This window comes from Lemur catta, chromosome 2 (assembly GCF_020740605.2).
Source record: "Lemur catta isolate mLemCat1 chromosome 2, mLemCat1.pri, whole genome shotgun sequence".
Lineage (NCBI taxonomy): Eukaryota > Metazoa > Chordata > Mammalia > Primates > Lemuridae > Lemur > Lemur catta.
In genome coordinates, this window is record NC_059129.1 from 95,042,979 (window position 1) to 95,061,762 (window position 18,784).

General features: G+C 33.1%; 1 protein-coding gene across 4 annotated transcripts in view; it reads right to left on the reverse strand.

The window, feature by feature from the left end:
* Positions 1 to 18,784, reverse strand: part of ASCC3 (activating signal cointegrator 1 complex subunit 3) — a 307,070-nt gene that overhangs the window by 58,728 nt on the left and 229,558 nt on the right. For all 4 annotated transcript variants that reach the window (XM_045544081.1, XM_045544080.1, XM_045544082.1 and 1 more), the window contains 2 exons: positions 8,949 to 9,060; positions 8,617 to 8,751 (listed from right to left, as the gene is read on the reverse strand). In XM_045544081.1, coding sequence (XP_045400037.1) covers positions 8,617 to 8,751; positions 8,949 to 9,060 — 247 coding nt within the window. The remainder of the gene's footprint in view (positions 1 to 8,616; positions 8,752 to 8,948; positions 9,061 to 18,784) is intronic.

Genomic DNA, 18,784 nt, shown 5'->3' on the forward strand with positions numbered 1-18,784 from the left:
AAAGGACTAAGACAAACTAAATAATGACAAAGGTATGAGGACTACTGGTGGTCTGACAATAACCCATGAGATAGGAGAACAATCTATTATTTATTAAGTATAAGGAAATATAGCCAACAATAACAAACAAATTAAGAAATGGTAATTGTGCTGTTTTCATAAAAAAAGCTTATAGTCAATAAAGCAAGGAGATGGCTAAATATGATGACTTGTTTTTAAACACATTCAGGATATACTTCACAATAATTTATAAAAAATATATCCCAAATTGTGTTAATACAGTTTTTTCAGTACATAGGAATTCTACTGCATTTCTCTATATTGTTACATAAAGAAAAGGCCTAGCATGTTAGCTAAGCTAAAAAGCTGTTTGTCCTTTTAGCACCAAGGAATATTTTCTATGATGACTTTTTCCTTTTAAGATTTCATGTTTCCACAATAACATAATATTGTAGGACTTTGCTTATACTAATTGGGGGTTGAAGAGACTGTTAGAATGTTTAATTTTTCTTTTGCTCTATTACACAAAAATGATACTGAAACATACTCAGTTGGCCTTAAGTATTGGGAATGATCACACCTATTTACATACTTGGCTGCTTTCTGAGGTTAAAAGGTAGGATGGTATGTTTTTTAGTTTAAACAGCATTTTGACATTGGTATTGAGAAGACATTTAGGACATGAACCATGAACGTCATGAAACAGTTCTGATCACCATTATTAGCGGAGGAACGAGCTAACACTGATCTCTGAATTGCTCCACCTGCTGGACCAGTGAGACCCTAACTATAATTTTAGAGTGCTTAAACTTTATAGGGATGAAATTAGAAAGGCTTTAAGCAGAAAACAATTTCTAGCATATGAAAGTTAGATCTGAAAATGTTTTATTCAATATTAAAGTTTATTTATTTTATACTTATTTTTAAAAGCTAAAGAATGTTCTGCTTACGCAAAGTGACAAATAGTTAAAATTTGGAGATTTTATTCCCAGCAAAATGATACTCTTCAGTGTTATTGTTATTATAAAACAATTTTTATTTACCCAATATTATGTATGTGTATTGACAATTTTCATTAATTATGATATCATTAAGGTAAGCAGAGAGTTACTAGCAATGATAAAAATATTTTCAAAAACAATAATGATTTCCTTTGCCAAATGATTCATGTTAGGGTTCCCTGGAAAGCAAAACACCATAGAGTTTTACAAATATGAATGAATTCCTGTGAAACCAATTGAGATTATATTTGTAATTTAAAAATATCTAAATGGAATCTCCCTTTGTAAATGTTCTTCTATGACCCCTAGGAGCTTGGAATCCAATCTTGCTCATCAGCCAGGCTGGTAACTCTGACTTTTGGGGAGGACAATGTCAGCAACTGTTTTGCCTTGAATGCCTTAAGCAGGACTAAACATTTCCCATGCTTAGCATAAGGTGTATTGAGCAGGAATGGCACATAGAGACAGACACAAGCCTATTCCTTTATGTTCACTTCATCTTCTTAAAAGATGTGGATCCATCTTCTACTTTTTTGATATTCCCCAAGTGTCCTGAGTATTGGATAGAAGAACAACTGGCAGATTTTAATAAACATTGACAAGCTAAAAGTACTTTTTATTAATACTGACAGCTTAGGCAGAGAAAGTTGGGGGTATACCCTTTTTATGTAACTTACTTTGTAAATTTAGATAAAAGGGCAAACTAAGACGCAAAAAGAGAAAAAAAGAAAAGTACAAAAGAGCAAAGAAAAAAGAGACAGGGCATTTAAATGACTGCTTGAATACATGAATTCTAATTCCAACTCTGCTCTTTCCCTGTTGGGAGCTGAGTTTTTATATTATTTCTCCATATTAATTATATCATCTTGGTTAAGGCTGGATTATTTTTGGATTTTTTGAAAATAAGAAAGTTAAATTAAGTGAAAATAGCAGAAATATACTTTGGTATCTAAACTCATTTCTTAATTAATTAAAACACATTTCTAAATCTAAACTCATTTCCTATTTAATCATCAACCTTTAGAATTCTGGTAATAGTTCTTATTCTGTGGGACAGTTTAGGAAACCAAAAGTAATTAAGAAAAATAAAAGGAACAAAAATTTAAAATAGGATAAATTCCAGGTAGTATCACAAAGACATTTTATGCTCATCAAAACATAACAGCTTAAAAACCTATAATCTACTAAATCACACATATGTCTGAGATCGAGGCCTTTTACCAAGAAAATATTTCACTTTTATCTGTGCTGAAGAAAGCTTGTAAGTGCAGAAAGCTAGGAGAAGCTAAGAAATAATGGAGAACAAGGAAGGTCTCAAGGGAAAGACACTAAGAGAAGTAGAAAGATACTTTTTTCAAGACATTTGCCATCTGTGCCTCTCCAAAAGATGCCAGGCAGCTCCCCAGCCTGAGGGTTAGCACAAACCTGGAAGATATCCCATTAGGTTTCCCCACTAGGAAGATAAAGAGTAGCAGATGGGATCCTGTGATTGTCAGGAGGTTATTTGGAAATGGAAGGCCATGAGGTTGGTGGTGCTCACTGTTACTCAGTTAACCTTTCCTTTCTTTCATTTTTCCTTTAATAAACTCTTTAATTTTACATGCTGTGTCCCCTACCAATACTATTCATAACTGGCTTGTCCTTTTTCTTTAGTTTAAACGTCTCTCTTTTAAAAATTCTTACTAATTTTTCCAATTTCATATGTTTGAAAAAGATATTTTTGCCTTTTCTACCAAAAGATTTGTAGGTGTGCCCCAAACATGATAAAATTAAGCACTAAAAATACTATAATACTGAAAATGTTCTATAAATGGGCAGACCAAAGAATCAGTGTGCTTTTAAAGAAAGCAGTACAAAGAACTCTAAAACCTGGAAATTTCTCGATATATAAAAATCTTATTGCTCTGATACTTTTCTAAATTTGGAATTGTTCTATTTTACATTTATACATAAAACTCATTCTGTTAGCCAATATTCAAGACTTGTGGGAAATTAAGAATTTCACAACTTTCCAAATTGGATATTTGATATAGAAATATAATTTCACGTTTCCAGGTAGTCACAAGAACCATAACAGCCATGTATATCTTATAAAAATTTACTAAAAATTTAGAGACATAATACATTTGGGGCATATTTTGCTTTCTTTCCAAGTCATTAATACTATAATAAACATATTCTGAAAAATCTGTCCAAATTTTCCCTAACTTTGAAAGCTTTTCATTTCTATTACTGTTTTAAAGTAGGCTACTTTTTAAAAGTCCACTGAACATCTCAAATCATAATCCTGGTTTGCCATGATGACAGACACTTCCTACGCTAGACTTGGGCTTTCAGTGCCAACATCATTAAGAGATCATCATTAAGAGATTCTTCAAATTACTTTTAAAATGTCCTTTTCCCTCAGGATTTTCACTTATATCTAATTAGACTACTTATTCCATGCCATGTAATCCCTGTTGCCAAAACTGCTAAATGCTTCAATAAGTAGGAGGAGGCCATCAATGGAGCAAGACAGATGTAATGTCACTGGTTAACAGTAGAGGTGTGAAGCAGCTGCCTTAATTATGAAGCTTATTAATTCATGGTGTTAGAAAAAACTTGGCAAAGACTCTTATAAAATACCTAACCTTTTCAAAATAGCATCAGATTGTTTAAAACTTAAAATATGTCTTCAATAAAAAAATGCTGAAATAATTATTTTGCCAGGAACTAATATCTACATTTAATACTCACAATTCTAGGCTACAAGGTCACACATAATTCTAAAAGTAACTCTGGTTCTTAATTTATTTTTTAAAAGTATATGTTCACATTTCAATGCTTTAAAAATTTTTTAACAGCTGGAATTAAAAAGATAAAATATGTCCAGGAGAAGAAATAAGGTATAGAGGAAAGAATTCTAAAGAGCTACTTTTTATAGCACCTGAAACAACTAAATCTCATTAAAATTCAGTTTCATTATATTAACACTTGCCATGAAGGGTTATTTAAATGATGTATATAAAGTGCCTGACATGTAGTAGGTGCTCAATAAAAAGTGGTTATTACTTTTTAATGGCTACATTAGAAAGACAAGATTTAAACAAATAGGTTACTATTATAAAATAAGATTAGTAAAGATAAATAGTCTTAATAGAATTTTTGGTTTTATTCTCAGAACAGAGTATTTTTACTGCCATTCTTAGAGCATCACACTAAGCTGATGACTTCAGTTAGCAGCAAAACCCAAGTGTCTTTCATGGTTTATTACCATTGCCTATAGTTTATATATGAATATACAAATGTATGCACACATAAATATATAGGCAGTTTGACAATAATGTTCACTATTTTATATCTTGCCCTTAGAAAGAAAGTATCTCATACATTGCAGACACAAAATAAATATTCTTTTGGATGAATGAATATATAGTCTGTAGATGAAATGGTGACCAATGGAATTTAACATGGAAAAATGGAGAATAACATCTAAAGGATAAACCATCCAAGATATGCACACTTTCATACACTCTTAAGATATTTCTTTAATTTCCTTTAGCTTAGCTCTATACTATTTGCAAGAATTTAGTTTCATCTGCAAACTCAGAAATTGTCTGTTGCCTCTATCCTTCAATCAAAGGGGTGATACTGTTGATATAATACTATTCTGAAAACTACCACATTGAACCCAACAATCCTACTAACAGAGAAAAAGAACATAAAAGACAGAATTCAGAAGATAAGGCACAAATGGACCTAATGGATGAAATTTTTATGAAATTTGACAATCTTCTGCTATGGAAACCACGAAAGGTATGAGCTTGCAGTGCCAAAAGCATATGAGGAAATGACCTGATTGAATGCTTCCCCCCCCCCCCCCTGGTGAAAAAAACTCCCTTTCTGGTAAATATTATATAGGAAATAAAATTGTATCCCTACATAAAAAGAAATTCTAATTCTTATTTCAAAAAGTTGACAGTAATATACAAAATGATCACATAAAGGGGAAGAATTCCAATTCATTAAAAAAAGGAGAAAACAATCACATGGCTAAGTATGAGATTCTAAATACTTTTCTAAAGGAAAGGTCTAAAAAATGGTACCAATCATCAGTTAGGAATTTATAAAATTAAGAGATCATCACTTAAAACTGTTTTGATGTTAACTGAAGCGAAATAACAGGTTTATATATTTTTAGATGTTTGGTGAAAGTGAATCAATGTTTAATATTCTTTTTATCAATCTATGATTACCATCTAGCTTATCTTCTCTGTATGAATAATAATCACATTGCAACATATTCAGAGGACCTAAAAGAAACATCTGAGTGAACATAATTTCTACACTGTCATTAATACCAAAAAACCCCCCAAAACAAAACTTCATTCACTGATAAAATTTAATTCCAGAAAATATAATAGTAAGCAAATTGAAAGTAATATTCAAAAGAATAGGAGCTTTTCAGTTGTGATCTTATCAGGAATAATAAAATAATTAATAAATTCAAAAAATAAAGTTTAAAAATGACTTTAGAAACATCAATGAATGTATCTTAGTAAAAGGAGAAATTGGTAGTAAATAAGTTATAATACTGAATTGTGCAAAAACATAATGTGACTTTAAAAGTATTATAACAAAAACAATGATAATGAAAACAGGTTTTTTAAATGCTAATGTTATCCTCACTGCTTTTCCTTACCCTCTTGTGCTATTATCACCTTTCTCCCTATAGCTCCTAACTACTTCTTTCTCCTTGTTTTAAAAGCATGTGGAGATTAATATGTGTTTTTGGAGATATGAGTAGGGAGGATACTGAGGTTCTGTGAGTCACTTGGGAGTCTTTGATATGGTCACAAAAAACATTTAAAGAACACTTTTCAATGAGAAGAATCATTTCTAGAAATTATGCTGTAATTACTTCAAATACAATCTTGCTATATTCGTATTTCTCTGGTATAGTTACACATAATGTTGGCTAGTGAATAGAGAATAATTCTAGACAAGAAATTAACAAAACAGTGGTACCTGCATATCTCCTTGTCAACGTGAATTCTACAATTCTTCATTCAAAATGAAGTCTCATTGAGATATTACAGACTGAGACTATCTAGGAGAAGCTCAGAGTTCCTTGGACTAAACACCATAGAAGAAAGAGATTATATCATTGCTATGGAAAGTATTATGAGGTAAATAAAATAATATCTATATAAATATACTGTTTTCCTTACATATATTTGCAGATGATTCATTTTATTCAGTTAGTCACAGAAGAGTTGACTTTAATAAAAATATACCAGGAGATCAGTTTAACTCGTTTATACAGTATAATGCTGGAAAGAAACAGGCTGCTGACAGGATGCAGACAGACCTCTTGTTCTGATCAATGCATTTTGATAAAGACTTAGGCAAAGGGGATAATGATTTAATTCCCATATATTATATTTTTGGGGCTTTTTTTAAAAAAAAAAAAAAAAGACGAGGCTCTTCTGTCCAGGCTGGAGTGCAGCAGTGTGATCATAGCTCACTGCAATCTCAAACTCCTGGGTTCAGGTGAACCTCCTGCCTCAGCCTTGCCAAGTCGATGAACTACAGATGAATGCTACCATGTCCAGCTAATTTTTTTTTTATGTTTATCGAGACAGGGTCTCATAATGTTGCCCAGGCTGGTCTTGAACCCCTGGCCTCAAGCAATCCTCCTGCCTCAGCCTCCCAAAGTGCTGAGACTACAGGTGTGAGCCACCATGCCCAACCTTTTTTGGGCTTTTTTACTGGGGTGGATGGGGATGCAGAATGTAATTGGCATATAGTTTGGAAGAACCTCCTTTATAAACAATGTGTCTTGACATAAGTCATTTTGTACCTTTCACCTCAGTACCTTCCACCTCATTGTGTGCATTTGTGCTATGAGTGCATGTGTGCATGTGTGTGTGTGTGTGTGTGTGTGTGTGTGTGTGAGACATGAGAGCCCATACTCAGGTGTTAGACTGCAAATTACTCATTTGCTGCATAACCTTGGACAAGCTGGCCAGTCTGTAAAATGGGAATAATGATAGGATCTTATTAATATCAAATTAGTGTTGTGAAGATTAAAGGAGTTTACCAATGTAAAGATCGTAGAATAGTGGCTGGCATATAAAAACTGCTCAAATGTGTTAGCTGTTTTGTATGTGTTCCTAAGGCAGAAAAGTACCTTTAAACAGAAGATTAGGTAAATGTATCAAGTAAGTATGAAAAAAAATAACATTCTTAAATCTAAAAATCTAACGGATCCTAGTTTAAGATGCATGCCCAAATTTATTAACTGTTATCTTACTGCCTATGCTAACAGTCTTTTCCCCAGAGAAATCCTATTTTTATGAATCCTTGCCTAGGAGATGATACAAATCTCATCCTTAAGGACCTAAAAAATTCTTTATATTTTATACTCTTTCCTCAGAAATAAATTTTTAATTTCTCAAAGAAAAATATTTTTGATAGGTGCCTCATATACTTTAATCCTCTGTTCTTTTCTATAAAGAAAACAATAGAAAACCAATTAATACAAGATCCATCTATTTTTCCATCCATGAATCAATTCATTAACATATATTTTCTAACTCACTAATACGTACTTGGCCCTATGCTGAGCACAAAATCTATATACTAGTTTCTCAGAGGGAAAAAAACAGAGAAATTGAAAAACTCTGAATGAGATCTCAAAGCTTACTGAGAATGATAAAGCAATGGGAGAGGAAGGAAAAGCTCGAAGTGTACTACCACACAATCTATGAATTTATAAGAGAAGGACCATAAAGAAAGAATAGTCCAGTGGTTCTTAACTTTCATAAAAGCACCAACACACTTGAGGGATAAGATAACAATCAGTATATATGCATATCCTGACTACTGTGCCAACAAAGTTTTGTGGTAAATTATTACACTTAAAAGCAATGAAGCAAAATAAAAAAGGCCAGGAGGATATAGTACATAGAACGAAAGGTGGAGAAGATACTCCTAATAGTAATTTTAACTTCAACATGACATTCAGTTCTCAGCTTTCTGGCAAAAAAAAGAAAAATGAACACAGGATAGTTTTTTTTTTTTTAACCAAATGACACACCTGTTGTTGTTGTTGTTTTCAGTAAGGTTGTATGTGACAGTGGAGGAAAAACAACTGTCCTGGCATTAATTCTAAGTGAACTAAATCATGTGGACGCTTATGTAAAGAAAATTCAGTAACATCAGGATAAGTATTCAATAGAAACCATCTAAAAGAAGCAGTAAGAAAAGCTTTCAAGTATAATTCGAAGAGGCTACATATTTACAAACAGGGTGATCACCTGGCTTGCTCAGGACAGCCCAACGTATACCTACCATTCTAGCCTAAATATTAATAGTGTCCCATCTCACTCTCAGAAAGATCCAAATTTGGATGATAAATTATGTGGTCACCTTATCTACAGGGAATTTTAGTCCAGATAGGTTGCTTTGTAGTGACCTTTTTTGAAAGAGGGAAAGACTTCACAAACAATTTCTGTTAAATCAAAAATTGGATGGCAAAAATTTAAGATCTAAATTAAAAGAGAAGGTATGAAATATACAAAAGATAGTCTCTTTATACTCAAAAACAATGCAATAACATCATAAAACTCACACTCAGAATTGAAAGCAATTCTTCAGTGCTGCATTCAGGTTTCAAACGGTCCTTGAACATTTTAACTGTTTGGTGCTTCAAGTAGTAATAGGAGGCAATTCGGCCATATGTGAGAGGTTCAATGCTCCGATTATCCTGTTTCAAAAGAAAGATAAAAATGACATAAATAAAAAGTACAATGGAAATATATAATTTCATAAAATTAATAATTTAAACTACAGGTTGCTATTGAAACAGTTTTGTTAAAAATATTGATATCATTAGGAGCAAAAACCCTACTGTTAAGAAGCTGGGCAATTTTTTCAATTAGAACGTATATGACCAAGTCGTACCTCTCCAATTTCAATACAGTAGGAAAGCTCCAATTCAATCAGGGACTTCTCAATCAGATGGGATAGAAACTTGTTCACAGAATCATGGCTCACATCACCCAAATTGTAGTAGCTAGAAAGCAAGCAAGGTTATTATTTGTTTCAAGATATTTTCTACTAAAACTATCACCTTAGTTTGTCTGTCTCTCTCTCTCACATGCATACACACACACACACAAAATCTTTTATTATAAAACCTATCCTCAGTAACTTCACAAAACTCACAGAGCTATTGGGTGGTAGATGAGTTCTTTTAGAAAATTTAGTCGGTTATTGTTCCTCTAGTGCTTAAGGAATAAATGTCATCCTAATGACTAGAAGGGGCTAAAAATAAAGCATTCTAACTGAGCTGAAAACACACAGGTCCGGCTCCATACATTTACCAAGTAAAAAGGATAAGGACACACAATTCACCTGAATGTTTCTCCCTGTAACTCTGAGAGGTTCTTGGCAAATCCTTACGTTCACTAGGAATCTGTGTCTGGGAAAAGATCCAAAGGGTGAGGAACTACACCCACACTCATGGCTGCTCTCTAATTCCTACTGTGTGAACCCTGTACCCTGTCAGCATGGAGAATTTATATGCCCTGCCTCCCTTTTCCCCATCCCAATCAAAGAACAGGAGTGAAAAGTGGTCCTAGGGAACAGGTTCTCATCACTAAAACCTCACCAGGACAGGTTCACATTTGTATAGCACTAGGAAGGAAATATTTGTACCTGGGGAAAAGGGTGCTAACAATCTCAAATGGGAGAGGCCTAATGGAAACCAGAACCTGAGAGTGATGGAGAACACTTTGTCAAGACGATGATTTTTATGATTTGTTTTTTCAAAGGGAAGGGAGACTTGGGGGACTTGGGGTCTGTAAATTACAAAAATTATTTAAAAATACACAAAGCAGGACTTAAATCATGTCAGGGTATATTTTTATTAGAAAGGACAGTTAGCACAAATGGCTAGGTATACCCAAATATTAGCATCTCCATTGAATAAGGATTAATAAGAGACTTCTGGAATTTATTTGAGAAAATAACTTTTCATAAAAAAGGAATAGTTAATTTAATTCTGGCCCACCGAAAAATTATTGCTTTTCCAGGGAAAACTCTTGCCATGGACCAAAATAAGCAACATTTATCAATAAAGAGAAAAGTACTGAACCCAGTGCTGTCATTAATTGAAACAAAATGCTCATAAGGCATATAAAGAAAACCTTTATATGAAGGTGAAACCAGAAGTGAAAACCAGAATTATTAACCATTAGAAAATATTTCCTTTATCCTGGAAAATGACTAAGCAGGACTATTTAGTTATAATAATGTTTTCTGCTCTAGAGGGGAAAATAAAAATTCTGGACATTCAAAGCCCCATAAAAGAGACAAATATCCAAAGCCATTCCAAATTATTAAAAATATTTTTTCATTTTTTCCCAGAAATGAAATTCGTAAGTCAAACTTTCTGCAATGTAAATGCTTACTTTATATTTCACATTCTTTTGGCTTGCTAAGCTATAAAGTTTCTAATACTATTTTCAGCTGTCTGGATAGATACATAGTTGATAAAGTTACTTCTAAATTAAAAACACTAGTAAAAATGTGCCCACGATATTGTATAAGTAGTACCAGTTGTAGAGCAACAAACTATTCTTTTTTTCTTTTTTACTTTTTTACTAACTCTGCCTTGATCTCGGAACAAACTATTTTTTATGGAGTTAAAATTACAGAAAGAAGACATTTTGAAAATATTACTGTGAAATACAAAAAATTAAAATTCCATTTTAATCTATAATTTTATTAGGTCATCTGAAAAAAAACAACTCGTAGATACTGCTACTCATTACCGCAAGTCATTATCCTATAAATATAATTGGAATGTCAAGTTTATCATTTTATGCTTTAATGAATAAATTTGGCACACTTACAAATGATATTTAAAACCATCAATGATAAAAACTTTCTTCTAAAAATTATAGATTCTTTTTAATATTTATTTACTATTTTATTTCATTTTATTCACTGTATTTTGCTTGATTTTACTTACTGTATTTACAAGATATATTTCAATGGGCTAATATCTCTTCTAAAGTTTGTTTATTTAAGTCCATTGGGACTTTTTTTAGACTAATTTGTGGCTTTCATCCAGATAAAATACAGTCAGGGTAAAGAAACATTTAAAATAAGTTACCAAACAGAAAAAATAATCTAAAATCATGTTTCTGAGACTATAGCAAATTATTTAATAACTTCAATAAAATATTATTCATAATCTAACTTGCTAAAAATTAAAACATTTTGGGCAGAAAACATAAAAACTTTCACTGTTATTTATCTTAATATAGTTTTTTTCTAAATGTACTCAATTTTTATTGACTTTCATAAAGAAGAAATACAAAATTCAACTCAAGTAATTGAATTTCATTGATCTTCACCAAATATTATTCTTTGCTAATATTTGGACTGAAGTTCTAAGGTCACTTAAAATATTGTGAAACTATTATAAAAATAAGATATTTTATATTTTAATCAGATACAATTTGCAAGAAACTATAAAATAAAAGTAGATCGAATTTTTTTTAGGTTACATACAATTTTGAAAGTTAATATATTCTGACATTTTTCTGTCAGAAAAGGATAGGCTTTAGATTTATTTGATTTGCATTACTAGCATAATATGGCTTTCACTTCTATGAGTGATTCTGCAGTTACTGCATAATTTCTAGCTTCAACAAGTATAAGCATTTAGTTTAAAACATTACATATCATTCATTTCAATAATCATTTCACTAACTTGAAAAAGCATGTAACAGCTAAGCAAAAAGGTCTGTTTTCATGTTGTACTCTCCACAGCACAAAATTTATAATTTACTGGTTATTTAAACAAATATTATACAACTGTTTAATTATGGATAAAGGAAAAAATGTAGTTTCATGCTCACTGCATTGAATCATCAAGTCATTATCTTCTCTTTGCCATAAACAGACAGCCTACCTTTTTGTCAGCATGCTATTTCATTTATTTCACAGAGAAACCCAGTCTCACAATAATTGACTTGTCAGAAGCTCTAATTTATGAGACTGAGCTCTGTAAGATTTCTCTATATTGGACTCAACCTGCACACAAGCAGGGTTGAATATTTACAATGCTGTTAACAGGTGCTGAGTTGTTTAATGATTCTAATAGCCAGAAGCATACTGAGAAAGCCAGCGGGATCACAATTACAGGCTGTTTGAACACAACAATTACTAGTCCCCTGAGAGGTGTGAAAGTCAAAGGCAGTTTGATACTGACAGCATCTAGCACATGGGCTAGACAAGCTAACTTCTATTAGCAGTCCATTGGGGAAAAGTCATAACAAACCTCTCCCTATCATAAAAATTTACAAAGTTCATAAAATTTAAACAATCAAAAACTAGAACAACTTCTCAAAAATTATTTTTAAAAGATCAAAGGACAGACAAGAATACTACATATGAAACCTCAAGTTGTCTTTTTCCAACCTTAATACTGATGAAATTTTACCGGTTGAGAATGAAAGAGATTTTATAGTAATGTAAAACATAGATAAAGTTACATCAAACGGTTTGGATTTAATGTGAATAGTGGCAGCCATTTCCTGTTTGGTTTATGTAAACCTGGCCAGATATCTTGCTGGGAAATTTTTCATCAGTATTGAAACGTTGCTGCTATAACTGTCAGTAGTGGGAAGTCATTTGTTACAGCACCATGTTTTTTTATGTTCAGATTATGCAGCAGTAATAATGACACAAATAATGAAAGTGGTTGCAGGGACAGCTGAAACTACCACACCATTTTGGCCCCAGAAATATTTAAAAGCTTTCTCAGGGGAAAAACAGAGAGTGAAACTGAACATACAAATTGTATCCAGACTCAAATTGGAATATATTATATTTTATGAAAGCAGTACATGTGTTCATATACATTTGAACAAGCTTATGTAAGTATGTATGTGTCTACATACATATTTATATATAATTATCTTTATATGCATGTATATATAATACATTATATACACACAAAAGAATATAAACAGACATATAGTGACCCACTCAAGCACAGTGGCTGAAATTTTTGTCAACATAAGTTTTACGTCTGGTGTGGCACAGTGGTGGCTTTACAGTAGTATGATTAACTGAAGGGGGTTGGAGAATCAGGTCATATGTACTAATCTATATGTGACTATCTTAATAATGGTTTTTCTTTTTTATTATTAAATACACCTCAGTCTCTTTGTTACATATACACTGTAAGAGTACAGACATATTCCTCCTGCCCAAGAAAATTCGAATCTCAATTTATGGCACTGGATGATAGCAAGTATTAAGAAAAAATTAAAACTGCACATAATATAATACAAGTCCTTCATTTGAGACATGACTTTTGCGTTTTTAAAACTTTTACCAGATCTGAAAATAAGTAGGAAAAATTTACCTGTTTTCTGAACTCCTGTGCCTTTGTTTGCTTCTAGGTTTGGAGAAGGGTGATTTTAACACAGACAATAATAAAAAGGTATAATAAAGGGCCAATCATAACGATGTAAAGAAAAGGGGACCCCTGTACATTGCTAGTGGGAATGTAACTTAGTATACCCATTTTGGAAAACAATAAGAAGGTTCCTCAAATACTAAAAGTACAACTACCACATGATCCATCAGTCCCCACTTCTGGGTTTATATCCAAAAGAACTGAAATCAGTATGTTGAAGAGATGTCTGCATTCCCATGTTCACTGAAGCACTATTCACAATAGCCGCGGTATGAGAAACCTAAGTCCTATCAATGGCTAAGATTTTAAAAATGTGGTATATATACACAATGAAATACTATTCAGTCTTAAAAATTAAGGAAATTCTGCATTTGCAACAACATGGATGAAAGCAGAGGACATTATGCTAAGTGAAATAAGCTAGATGTAGAAAGACAAATACTGTATGATCTCTCTTATATGTAGAACCTGAAAAAGTCAAAATGATAAAAGTAGAGAGCAGAGTTACCAGAGGCAGTAGAGGTTTGGAGGTTGGTGTGGGAAAGGGGAAATGTTGGTCAAAGGGTACAAAGTTTCAGTTGGGAGGAGTAAATTCTGGTGATCTATTCCATACCAAGGTGACTATAGTTAAGAATGTTTTGTATTATTTCAAAATTACTAAAAGAGTAGATTTTAAATGTTCTCACCATAAAGAAATGTTAAGTATGTGAGGTGATACATGTGTTAATTAGCCTAATTTGTTCATTTCACAATGTATACATGTATCAAAACATCACATCGTGCCCCATAAATATATAATTATTTATTGATTAAAATTTTTTTAAACAAGAAAATTTATGGTTATAAAAAAATCCCACATACAAATGTTTACAGCAACTTTACTCAAAAAAAAAAAAAAAAAAAAGGAGCCCATCAGAAAGAAGGTTACAAAGCTTAACTATAGCCAACTAAGTAAAACATGTAAATTGTTAAAATTTACTTGGGCACATTTTTCCATTTTTATCTATATGCAAAGGTATAGATATTAAAACTGACACTTTGTTTTTCTGGGGAGGCACCAAATTAAATAAAATGTCATAAAATCAGAATTAGAATGGCCTGGTTTCCATAAAGAATTCATTTTTCAGCATAGCAGTGAAAAGAGAAGTGGTCAGGGAATGTGGGCCAGATAATGAGCCCAGTGATAGACAATGTGATGGAATCTCAGTGTTGCCTCTACCACTTGGGAGCTGTGCTATTGTGCAAGTTGCTTAATCTCCCTGTGCTTTAATTCCTTCATCAAATGGAGATCACAACAGTGCTAAATGAGTTAAGCTCTTGAAACAGAATCTCTAGTAGACACAATAAATATTATTAATGTAATTTTTTGTTTCCCACTTTATTAATTTCAATTTTTATTTTTATAAATTTCTGTATTTGTTTTGCTATTACTCTTCATCCAGTTTCTTGAGATGAATGCTTAGTTATTTTATTTTCAAGCATTCACATTTTCTTCTAGATCTTTAAAGATATAAATATTCCTTGGAATTGTGCTTTGGTTTAAATCCACAGGTTTTGTGTGTTACATAACACTTTCATTTTTCTATATCTCTAGTCTGTACGTTTTGTTTTGATTTCACCTTTCACTAGAATAAAAGCTTTAAAATTCTAAGCAGTTAAATTTTTTTGCTATCCTTTTTATTGTTTATTTCTGGTTTTACTATATGATGAGAATGTAGCCTTATGATCTCTGTATTTTGAAATACGTTGAGATGTTCTTTGTGGTCTAGTTCATGATAAATTTTTAAAAATAAATTTTCAATGAGTATATGCAAGTACTGCATATTCTTTTTTAGGGGCATATGTAGAAAGATACACACAGTTCAAGGCTATTATTCAAACCCTATATTTGATGAAATACTTATCTCCTTGATGTGTTAAAATCTCCTAACATACTGGAATTTAGTTGGACTTTTAGTTGGATTTTCATCAGTTTTTGCTTTACATATTTTGATGCTGTTTTTAGTTACCTAGAAATTTATAAACTACTATAACTTCTTAGTGATTGTGCTTATTACCAATATGAACTATTCTTTGTTCTTTTTAACTTTTTTTGCCTTGAATTTGGCTGTCTGATTTTAATTCTGTAGCTTTCTCTTTGTTATTATTCTTCACATCTTTTAATCCTTAATTTTCAACTTTTCTATATTTATTTGATACTTTGCTTATAAATAATGTTTAAGTAAACTTAAAAAAGTGAATTCGAGAACTTGTTTTACAACAGGGAGTTTAAATCATTTATAACATTTATTATTATAGTTGACCTGACTTGTTACATGAATAGATCCTGTCTATCCCCTGCTGAAAACCCTGCAATGGTTCCCACTTCATCCAGAATGAAAGTCAGAGTCCTTACCACAGTCTGTAAAGTCCCTGTGACCTGTACCACCACCAGCCCTCCACATCTGTAACCTCATCTCCTGCTACTCTCCCCCTTTCACTTACTCCACTTTGGTCACGCCTTGTCCTTATTGTTGCTTGAATATACTAGGCATGACTACCTTAGAACCTCTCCTGTTCCCTTGGCCTGAAATGTTATTCCCTAGCTATTCATGAGTGAATCTTTTCACTTCTTTCAACTCTTTGCTACAATGTCAACACCTTTAATGAGGCCCACCCTGACTTTTTAAAAAATATAGTATTATAATCTTTCACCTCAACCCCCTACCTCCACCTCCTGCCTCTCCCAATCTTTCTTATTCTGTTTTTCTTTTTGTTCAAAGCACTCATCACCTTCCAATATTATGAAACACTAAGGAAGGAAATTGCAGAACACATAAATAGGTGCAAAACCATACCATGCTCGTGGATTGGAAGAATCAACATTGTTAAAATGTCTATACTACCCAAAGTAATCTATAGATTCAATGCAATTCCTATTAAATTACCAACATCATTTTTCACAGAATTAGAAAAAATAATTATACACTTTGTATGGAATCAGAGAAGACTCCGTATAGCAAAAGCAATTTTAAGCAATAAAAACAAAATGGGAGGTATTAATTTGCCAGATTTCAAACTATACTACAAGGCTGTGGTTCTTAAAACTGCCTGATATTGGCATAAGTGCAGGGACACAGACCAGTGGAACAGAACAGAAAATCCAAATATAAAACCATCCTCATATAGCCATCTAATCTTTGACAAAATAGACAAAAACATACTCTCGGGACAAGAATTCCTATTCAATAAATGGTGCTGGGAAAACTGGATAGCCACATGTAGAAGACTGAAACAGAACCCACAGATTTCACCTCTCACAAAAATCAAATCACGGTGGATAACAGATTTAAACCTTAAATGGGAAACGATTAGAATTCTAGAAGAAAATGTAGGAAAGACTCTCACAGACATTGGTCTAGGCAAAGAATTTATGAAGAAAACCCCTAAGGCAATCACAGCAACAATGAAAATAAACAAATGGGACCTGATTAAATTAAAAAGCTTCTGCACAGCCAAAGAAACAGTCACGAAAATAAACAGACAGCCTACAGAATGGAAAAAAATTTTCACATACTACACATCAGATAAAAGACTGATAAGAATCTATTTAGAACTCAGGAAAATCAGCAAGAAAAAAATCAAACAACCCTATCAAAAAGTGGGCAAATGACATGAATAGAAAATTTTCAAAAGAAGATATAAGAATGGCTAACAAACATATGAAAAAATGCTCAACATCCCTAATCATCAGGGAAATGCAAATCAAAACCACAATGAGATACCACTTAACTCCGGTGAGAATGGCCTTTATCAAAAAATCCCAAAAAAAAAACCACATGTTGGCGTGGATGCGGAGAGACAGGAACACTCATACACTGCTGGTGGGACTGCAAACTAGTGCAACCCCTGTGGAAAGCATTATGGAGATACCTTAAACAGATTCAAGTAGACCTACCATTCGATCCAGCAATCCCATTATTGGGCACCTACCCAGAAAACAAAAGTCATTCTATAACAAAGACACCTGTACCCGAATGTTTATAGCAGCACAATTCACAATCGCAAAGATGTGGAAACAACCCAAGTGCCCATCACGAATGGATTAGTAAACTGTGGTATATGTATACCATGGAGTATTACTCAGCTATAAGAAATAACGGTGATACGACATCTCTTTGGTTCTCCTGGAGAGAGTTGGAACCCAGTATATTAAGTGAAGTATCCAAAGAATGGAAAAACAAGCATCACATGTACTCACCAGAAAATTGGTTTCCCTGATCATCACCTAAATGCACATCAGGGAAGGATACCAATTGGATATCAGACTGAGACGGGGGGGTGGGGGGAGGGGATGGGTGTAAGCCTACATGATGAGTGCGTTGCGCACCGTCTGGGGAATGGTCATGCTCGAAGGTGCTGACTCGGGGAGGTGGCGGGTTGGGGGAGGGGATGGAGGTATGACTACATGGTGAGCGCCAGGCGCACTGTCTGGAGAATGGACACGCTTGAGGCTCTGACTCAGGGGGATGGGCGGGACATGGACAATGTATATAACCTGAGCTTTTATACCCCCATGAAGAGCTGAAATTAAAAAAATAAAAAAATAAATAAAAAATATAGTATTATAATCTTCCACCTCAACCCCCCACCTCTACCTCCTGCCTCTCCCAATCTTTCTTATTCTGTTTTTCTTTTTGTGCAAAGCACTCATCACCTTCCAGTATACTTTTAATTTTTTTTCTTATTTTCTCAGAGACAGGGTCTTGCTCTGTCACCGAGCCTGGGCTAAAGTGATCCTCCCACCTCAGCCTCCTCAGTAGCTAGGACTACAGGTGTGTGCCACCATGCCCAGTTAATTTAAAAAATTTTTTTTGCAGAGATGGGGTCTTACTTGTTGCCCAGGCTGGTCTCAAACTCCTGGCCTCAAGTGATCTTCCTGCCTTGGACTTCCAAAGCACTCAGTGAGCTACTGTGCCCAGCTCGAATTTACTTTTAAATTTACTGTCTCTGCTGAAACAATGTGAATGCCACAATAGTGAACATTTTTGTTTAGTTTACTAATCCATCTTCGAAATGGCTAGAATAGTGTCTGGAACATAGTAGGTACTCAATAAATGTTTATGGAATTAAGAAATAGAAATTTAACTTTTAAATGCTACACCTTATCATTTTAAGGAAATTTTATGATTTTTTGAGGCTAGCGGTCATTACTTATGTTGCTACTACCTTCCAATAGAAACTAATAAAATACACTTGCTAATCATACCTTTTTTTGGAAAACAAATTATTGCTGTGTCTATTCTGGATAGATTAACTC